The sequence below is a fragment of the Melanerpes formicivorus genome, unplaced genomic scaffold (genome assembly GCF_026170545.1).
Source record: "Melanerpes formicivorus ecotype bairdi unplaced genomic scaffold, bMelFor1.0.p_v2 SCAF_2149, whole genome shotgun sequence".
Taxonomy (NCBI): domain Eukaryota; kingdom Metazoa; phylum Chordata; class Aves; order Piciformes; family Picidae; genus Melanerpes; species Melanerpes formicivorus.
The window spans coordinates 1-9,320 of NW_027144500.1; the positions used below are offsets into that span (position 1 = coordinate 1).

At 46.7% G+C, this 9,320-nt stretch overlaps 1 protein-coding gene across 1 annotated transcript; it reads right to left on the reverse strand.

Moving 5' to 3' along the window:
- Positions 1–5,326: 5,326 nt before the first annotated feature.
- On the reverse strand, positions 5,327–7,915 carry CCDC122 (coiled-coil domain containing 122; the record flags this gene model as incomplete). The annotated part of the gene is made up of 3 exons (XM_068171167.1): positions 7,802–7,915; positions 6,212–6,610; positions 5,327–5,443 (listed from the first exon to the last, which is right to left on the reverse strand). Coding segments are annotated over exons 1-3 (630 nt in total), but the record flags the coding sequence as incomplete, so codon positions are not given.
- Positions 7,916–9,320: the final 1,405 nt, after the last annotated feature.

The window sequence follows — 9,320 nt, forward strand, 5'->3', positions numbered from 1 at the left end:
TCTGTCTTATGTGACAAATGGCTGTTGCCAGACAACCCTCTGAAGACCTGCATTCTGAAGTGTAAAAGCATGAAAAATTCATTATAATAAAAATGGAAATAATGGGTATTCCCTTAATGAAAATTGGGGCTTGCTTACCCTAGCTTGAATGGCAACACGAGTGGTAGTGTGTAATTATTCCTGGGTCTGCTTATTGAATCATTATTAGACTGCATTTAGCATACACGTGATGGCATACAGCTGCACCACAACTGCAGCACTGCCACAGACTTCCTGTGAGTCTTCCTGCCAGCATTTCACATCTAACTCTCTCTCTCACTGATGTTTTATACATTACACTGTCATTTTTTACTGTTGATGGGTTGTCTGTCTTTGTGTTGTCTGGGCCTCCATGATAATCCTTCATAATTTTTCAAGGATGCTGTCAGATTTGCTCATCTGAATGAGTGCTTGCAGGCTCTCAACATCACTGGGGCTGTGGTTTTTTTCACACTGAATCATCTGTGATCAGTATTATCTGCTTTTTAAAAGAAAATGTGTCTCTAGAATAAGTATTGGGAACTACTGGAATGAAATGGAGTGGAATGCAGTGGAGTAGACTAGACTAGACTAGACTAGAATAGAATAGAATAACCAGGTTGGAAAAGTCCTTTGAGATCATTGACTCCAACCTATCACCCAACACCATCTAATCAACTAAACCATGGCACCAAGTGCCCCACCCAATCTCTTCCTAAACACCTCCAGTGATGGTGAGTCCACCACCTCCCTGGGGCAGCAAATTCCAATGGCCAATCTCTCTTTCTGGGAAGAACTTCTTCCTAACATCCATCCTAAACCTCCCCTGCTGCAGCTTGAGACTGTGTCCTCTTGTTCTGGTGCTGGTTGCCTGGGAGAAGAGACGAACCCCCACCTGGCTATTGTCCATTAGGCCTATTAGTGCTCCCCACCTCAGCCCATGCACCACCTGGGGTCAGAGTGGCTGGAGAGCAGCCAGGCAGAAAGGGGACCTGAGGGTACTGGTTGATAGTAGGATGAATGTGAGGCCAGCAGTGTGTCCAGGTGGACAAGGAAAGCCAATTGCATCCTGGCCTGCATCAGGAACAGTGTGGCCAGCAGGAGCAGGGAGGTCATTCTGCCCCTGGACTCAGCACTGGTTAGGCCAAACCTTGAGTCCTGTGTCCAGTTCTGGGCCCCCTCAGTTTAGGAAAGATGTTGAGTTGCTGGAATGTGTCCAGAGAAGGGCAACAAAGATGGGGAGGGGTTTGGGAGCACAGCTCTGTGAGGAGAGGCTGAGGGGAGCTGGGGTTGCTTAGCCTGGAGAAGAGGAGCTCAGTGGAGACCTTCTTGCTGTCTACAACTCCCTGAAGGGAGGTTGTAGCCAGGTGGTGGTTGGTATCTTCTCCCGGGCAACCAGCACCAGAACAAGAGGACACAGTGTCAAGCTGCACCAGGGGAGGTTTAGGCTAGGTTAAGAAGAAGTTCTTGACAGAAAGAGTGATTTGCCATTGGAATGTGCTGCCCAGGGAGGTGGTGAAGTCACCATCGCTGGAGGTGTTTTGAGACTCAATGGGACACTTAGTGCCATGGTTTAGTTGATTAGGTGGTGCTGGGTTATAGGTTGGACTTGATGATTTTGAAGGTGCTTTCCAACCTGATTAATTCTATTCCATTCTATTATGTAAATAATGTCCCTGCCTGACCATTTTCAATTTTTCAATTGAGATTGCTTTCCAGACAGCTCCTAAGACCCTAAAAGATTCCATTTTTAAACTTGTTCCCTTCTGAGAGAAAAATATTGTGTAATCCAAACGACTAGTGACCAGGCTAGCCTTCACTATTTAATTAAATTGATTTTGATAAGAGAACAGAGGATCATCTTTAGGCTGCCTAATTTCACTTTGGACTTAGAGAACTTTGTTAGAAGGACATTGCCTTGATCACAGAATATAGAATAGACCCAGGTTGGAAAAAAACCTTCGAGATCATCAAGTCAAACCTATCACCCAGCACCATCTAATCAACTAAACCATGGCACCAAGTGCCTCATCCAGTCTGTTCTTAAACACCTCCAGTGATGGTAACTCCACCACCTCCCTGGGCAGCACATTCTAATGGCCAGTCTCTCTTTCTGTGAAGAACTTTTTCCTAACATCCAGCCTAAACCTACCCTGGCACAGCTTAGAATAAACCAGGTTGGAAGAGACTTTCAAGATCATCGCGTCCAACCCATCAACCAATCCAACCCACCTAAACAACTAAACCATGGCACCAAGTGCCTCATCAAGTCTCCTCCTGAACACCTCCAATGATGGTGACTCCACCACCTCCCTGGGCAGCACATTCCAATGGCCAATCACTCTCTCTCCATAGAATTTCTTCCTAACATCCAGCCTAAACCTCCCCTGGTGCAGCTTGAGACTGTGTCCTCTTGTTCTGGTGCTGGTTGCCTGGGAGAGGAGACCAACATCCGCCTGTCTACAACCTCCCTTCAGGTACTTGTAGACAGCAATAAAGTCTCCCCTGAGTCTCCTCTTCTCTAGGCTAAGCAACCCCAGCTCCCTCAGCCTCTCCTCATAGGGCTTGTGTTCCAAGCCCCTCACCAACTTCATTGCCCTTTTCTGGACTCATTCCAGCAAGTCCACCTCCTTCCTAAACTGATGGGCCCAGAACTGGACACAGTACTTGAGGTGTGGCCTAACCAGTGTAGTGTACAGGGGCAGAATGACCTCCCTGCTCCTGCTGGCCACACTGTTCCTGATGCAGGCCAGGATGCCATTGCCCTTCTTGGCTGCCTGGGCACACTGCAGGCTCATGTTCAGCATATTGTCTCAGATGCTGAATAGCACAGACCTATAAGCTGCTGTGCTTTGTGTTTTGGTTTAAAAATTCTCTGCTTTTCTGTATCAGATGAAAAATGATTCTTTTGTCCTCTTACATTTCACAATGGGCAACAGAACTGACCTTAGATCAGTTAATCTCCATAATATAAAGCTTTACTGATTAAATTTTGGGGCATTTGTTTCAACTAACAGGATGAATGGTGTGAAGCTTCCATACTGAAACCTATCTACACATACAAAGTGCTTTAGTGAGGAACAAAACCATAAAATATGGCTCAATTATTTAAGAAGAGAAGCTTTTAACCATTTATCAGAATTTTATCTTGGCAGATAATTAGGAGATGCTGTGTTATCTCTAATTCCATGTCAGCTCAAATTAGGGAGATTCATGGGGAGTCCATCTTCTTGGCCGCAATTGATTCTGCCATCGACGAGTTCTCAGGAACCGTGAGCCAAGTCATGAGTAATCAGGTCAGCAGTGAAATTTAAACCAGTTCAGATGGATTACAGCAATAAAACCCCATGCATTTGGCCTCAGCACCACTCACTGATTGTCCTTGCACCATTCAGGTGTTGATCTGCTAGAGGGTAGAGAAGCTTTGCAGGAGAACCTCGACAGGCTGGACAGGTTCTACACACTAGCCACAGCAACCCCATGCAGTGCTACAGGCTGGGGTCAGAGTGGCTGGAGAGCAGCCAGGCAGAGAAGGACCTGGGGGGTACTGGTTGATAGTAGGCTGAACACAAGCCAGCAGTGTGCGTAGGCAGCCAAGAAGGTCAATGGCATCCTGGCCTGCATCAGGAACAGTGTGGCCAGCAGGAGCAGGGAGGTCATTCTGCTCCTCTACACTGCACTGGTTTGGCCACACCTTGAGTCCTGTGTCCAGTTCTGGGCTCCTCAGTTTAGGAAAGCTGTTGAGTTGCTGGAACCTGTCCAGACAAGGGTAACAATGTTGGTGAGGGGTTCGGAACACAAACCCTAAGAGGAGAGGCTGAGGGAGCTGGGGTTGCTTAGCCTGGAGAAGAGGAGGCTCAGGGGAGACCTTCTTGCTCTCTACAACTCCCTGAAGGGAGGTTGTAGCCAGACAGGGGTTGGTCTCTTCTCCCACGCAACCAACACCAGAACAAGAGGACACAGTCTCAGGCTGCACCATGGGAGGTTTAGGCTGGATGTTAGGAAGAAGTTCTTCCCAGAAAGAGAGATTGGCCACTGGAATGTGCTGCCCAGGGAAGTGGTGGAGTCACTGTCACTGGAGGTGTTTAGGAGGAGACTGGATGGGGTGCTTGGTTGCATGGTTTAGTTGATCAGGTGGTGTTGGATGATGGGTTGGACGCAGTGATCTTGAAGGTCTGTTCCAACCTGGTCTAGTCTATTCTATTCTATTCTATTCTATTCTATTCTATTCTATTCTATTCTATTCTATTCCATTCCATTCCATTCCATTCCATTCCATTCCATTCCATTCCATTCCATTCCATTCCATTCCATTCCATTCCATTCCATTCTTTCTTTTCAGGCCACCATACCAGACGTTCACAGCTGAACTCCCTCTTAAATGACATAAGAAAAATTGTTCTTAACTTCCATAATTTTTTCATGATAGCACTTAATGTCTGAATTTTAGAAAGACTATAAGTAAGGACTGACTGGCTGGAAAGCAGCCCTGAGGGGAGAGACTTGGGGGTGCTGGGGGAGGAGAAGCTCAACAGGAGCTCTCAGTGTGCACTTGCAGCCCACAAAGCCAATCAGATCCTGGGCTGCATCAGGAGAAGTATGGCCAGCAGGGCAAGGGAGGTGATTCTCCCCCTCTGCTCAGCTCTGCTGAGACCCCACCTGGAGTCCTGCCTCCAGTTCTGGAGCCCCTATTCCAAGCGGGATCTGGAGGTGCTGGAAGGTGTCCAGAGAAGGGCCACGAGGATGATCAGAGGGCTGGAGCACCTCTCCTATGAGGACAGACTGAAGGAGTTGGGGCTGTTCAGTCTGCAGAAGAGAAGGCTCTGAGGTGACCTCATTGTGGCCTTCCAGTATCTGAAGGGGGCCTCCAAGAAGGCTGGGGAGGGACTTCTCAGGATCTCAGGTAGTGATAGGACTAGGGGGAATGGAATGAGGCTGGAGGTGGGGAGATTCAGGCTGGATGTGAGGAGGAAGTTCTTCCCCATGAGAGTGGTGAAGCCCTGGAATGTGTTGTCCAGGGAGGTGGTTGAGGCCCCGTCCCTGGAGGTGTTTAAGCCCAAGCTGGATGAGGCTGTGGCCAGGCTGATGTAGTGTGGGGTGTCCCTGCCCATGGCAAGGGGGTTGGAACTAGCTGATCCTTGTGGTCCCTTCCAACCCTGACTGATACTATGATACTAAGATAGCATGGTTACTGTATATACTTGAATAATGTATGGCCACAAGGAGTGTATAAACTACTTGAAACTTCATTTGCACTATCTACATCCTGTCAGGAGAACTATAATTATATTTTATTCAAATGACTCACCTCAATCTCTTTTTTCAGCTTAGCATGCACTTTTCTCTCTTCTTCCAGGAAATCTGTTTTTTTATTGATGAGGTCTTTCAGTGTTGAGATTTCACTTCTTAAAAGTGCAATTTCTTCCTGCAGATATAAGTCATGACACAGAAATTTTCTCCTTACAAAGTCGCACAGTACATCTATTTGGGGTTGCTTAGCCTGGAGAAGAGGAGGCTCAGGGGAGACCTTCTTGCTCTCTACAACTACCTGAAGGGAGGTTGTAGCCAGGTGGGGGTTGGACTCTTCTCCCAGGCAACCACCACCAGAACAAGAGGACACAGACTCAAGCTGCAGCAGTGGAGGTTTAGGCTGGATGTTAGGAAGAAGTTATTCATGGAAAGTGTGATTGGCCATTGGAATGTGCTGCCCAGGGAGGCGGTGGAGTCACTGTCCCTGGAGGTGCTCAATAAAGGATTGGACATTGCCTGGGAGAAGCTTCCAACCCCCTACCCTTCAGGTAGTTGTAGACAGCACGAAGGTCTCCCCTGAGCCTCCTCTTCTCCAGGCTAAGCAGCCCCAGCTCCCTCAGCCTCTCCTCACAGGGATGTGCTCCAGACCTCTCCCCAGCCTTGTTGCCCTTCTCCGGAGACATTCAAGTGTCTCAATATCCTTCTTAAATTGAGGGGCCCAGAACTGGACACAGGACTCAAGGTGTGGCCTTAGCCAGTGCTGAGTAGAGGGGCAGAACGACTTCCCTGGTCCTGCTGTCCACACCCCAATTAGCTATATCCCCGCAGTCTGTCCCTCATGAACTGCAAATATATTAGACCAAGTAACCACACTGGCTAAACTATGCCAACATTATTTCACAGGGAAAAAACAAAGCAAAGAATCAAAGAGGAAATACACTACCTGCACTTGTTTTATAACTGATCCCTCTGGATTCTGGAGATCATGCATTAACTCCTCTTTCTTTGTCTTTAATTCTTTCACCACAGCTCTCTTTTCAGCAAGCTCGATCATAGCCGGCATTTTGCTTTCCATCTCCCAGAAGAGATGCTTGTGACCCCTCATTTTTTCCCGGTACTCATTATTTCTTGCCAGTGTCACCTCAAACTCTTCTTGTACTGCTTCAGCATCGTACCTCAGCTTTAAAATTTCGGAATATAGGGCTCTGACTTGCACCTCCAGATTTCCACAGTGATGTTTGGTCAGTTCTATGGCATCATCTTGCAGGTATATTTCCCTTTCTGTTGTTTTAATTTCTAACAGAATAGCATCCTTTTCTTTTTCTAGTTCCTGAACTTTTGCCTGTAAAGTGAAATTTAGAATAGAATAGAATAGAATAAACCAGGTTGGAAGAGACCTTCAAGATCATTGCCTCCAACCTATCATCCAACACCACCTAATCAACTAACCCATGCAACCAAGCACGCTGTCAAGTCTCCTCCTGAACACCTCCAGTGACGGCGACTCCACCACCTCCCCGGGCAGTCCATTCCAATGGGCAATCACTCTCTCTGTGTAAAACTTCCTCCTGACCTCCAGCCTGAACCTCTGGTTAAATGCTTACATTTATTTAACAGTCCTATTTTTCACTTATTTTATGTAGAATCATAGAATCAATAAGGTTGGAAAAGACCTCAGAGATCATCAAGTCCAACCTACCACCCAACACCTCATGACTAGCTAAATCATGGCTTCAAGTATCACAGGATCACAGAATCACCAAGGTTGAAAGAGACCTCAAAGATCATCAAGTCCAACCTGTCACCACAGACCTAATGACTAGACCATGTACCCAGGGCAACATCCAATCCCCTCTTGAACACCTCCAGGGATGGTGACTCCACCACCTCCCTGGGCAGCACACTCCAATGATGAACGTCTCTCTCAGTGAAGAACTTTCTCCTCATCTCGAGCCCAAACCTCCCCCAGTGCAGCCCGAGACTATGCCACATCCAATCCGCTCTGAAACACCTCCAGGGACAGAGACTCTACCACCTCCCTGGGCAGCACATTCCAATGGCAAATCTCTCTTTTTGGGAAGAACTTTCTCCTCAACTCGAGCCTAAAGTTACCCTGGTGCATCTTGAGACTGTGTCCTCTTGTTCTGGTGCTGGTTGCTAGAGAGAAGAGACCAACCCCCACCTGGCTACAACCGCCCTTCAGGTAGTTGTAGAGAGCAATGAGGTCTGCCCTGAGCTTCCCCTTCTCCAAGCTAAGCAACCCCAGCTCCCTCAGCCTCTCCTCACAGGGCTGTGCTCAAGGCCTCTCCCCAGCCTCATTGCCCTTCTCTGGACACGTTCAAGTGTCTCAATGTCCTTCTTTGGCTAAGTTTTGGTTAAGCCTAAATGCTACAGGAACAGAACAGTTGCCTTACACATAAATGCAAACGTCCAGAATAAATTATGTACCACCAGCTTCTGTTGCTCACAGGAACACTTCCTCATCTAATGAAAAAACTAAATTAATTAAACTTCTTCCAAGAAGCCTAATTACCTGCAACTGAAACAGAACTGTTTTGTTTCTTTCAAACTCTGAGGCTTGTGAATGCTGCTGCTCTGCAATATGTTTTACAACTTCAATTAGAGATGGTGAATTTTTCTTGGCCATTTTAGGTGCAGAACTGTAAGGACATATAAAAGAAACCAATTGTTTTAGCACCATTCTATTTAAATCCTGTGAATGAAAGGCAACAATACTAAGGCCTTTGCTATGGGATCTCAGATGAATACATTATATAGAATGGAATGGAATGGAATGGAATGGAATGGAATGGAATGGAATGGAATGGAATGGAATGGAATGGAATAGAATAGAATAGAATAGAATAGAATAGAATAGAATAGAATAGCATAGCATAGCATAGCATAGCATAGCATAGAATAGAATAGAATAGAATAGAATAGGAATTAACCATGTTGGAAAAAACCTTCACAGTATCACAGTATCACTAAGGTTGGAAAAGACCTCAAAGATCATCGAGTCCAACCTAACACCACAGACCTCATGACTAGACCATGGCAACAAGTGCCACGTCCAATCCCCTCTTGAACACCTCCAGGGATGGTGACTCCACCACCTCGTGTCCAACCTATCACCCAACTACTTCTAATCAACTGAACCATGGCACCAAGCACCCCATCCAGTCTTCTCCTAAACACTTCCCATGATGGCAACTCCACCACCTCCCTGGGCAGCACATTCCAATGGCCAATCACTCTTCCTGTGAAGAACTTCTTCCTAACATCCAGTCTAAACCTCCCCTGGTGCAGCTTGAGACTGTGTCCTCTTGTTCTGGTGCTGGTTGTCTGGGAGAAGAGACCAACCCACACCTGGCTACAACCTCCCTTCAGGTAGTTGTAGAGAGCAAGAAGGTCTCCCCTGAGCCTCCTCTTCTCCAGGCTAAGCAACCTCAGCTCCCTCAGCCTCTCCTCACAGGGCTTGTGCTTCAAACCCCTCACCAGCTTGGTTGCCATTTCATTTGTTTCATTTTTTATTAACAAGGTCATGTTACCTGATAGTTGGCTGCTCAAAGCAAATGACCTAGAATTAGAACAGTTTCATGAAGACCTTTATAAAATGAAATATTACAATGTCCTTCTGGCTCCTCCACAAGTCAGGACCTCAGTTTGTGAATATAGTCCAAGCTCTTAAAAGCACCTTAGATGCACGAGAGCATGCTCTCATATTTAGCCTGAATATTTACATTATTGCACTTGCCATGCTGCACTGCCAACTACATTAAACTGTTCTTAATGTAAGATAAACAATGTTGAGAGAGTTGTTATTTTGGAAGCTTCAGGGTAGTAGCGCTGTCAAGAGACTGACCCTCACGTAACTACAACCTCCCTTCATGTATTAGAATAAACCTTTATTAGAATAAACCAAACCAGGTTGGAAGAGACCTTCAAGATCATCGTGTCCAACCCATCAACCCATCCAACCCACCCAAACAGCTAACCCATGGCACCAAGCACACCATCAGGTCTCCTTCTGAACACCTTCAATGACGGCG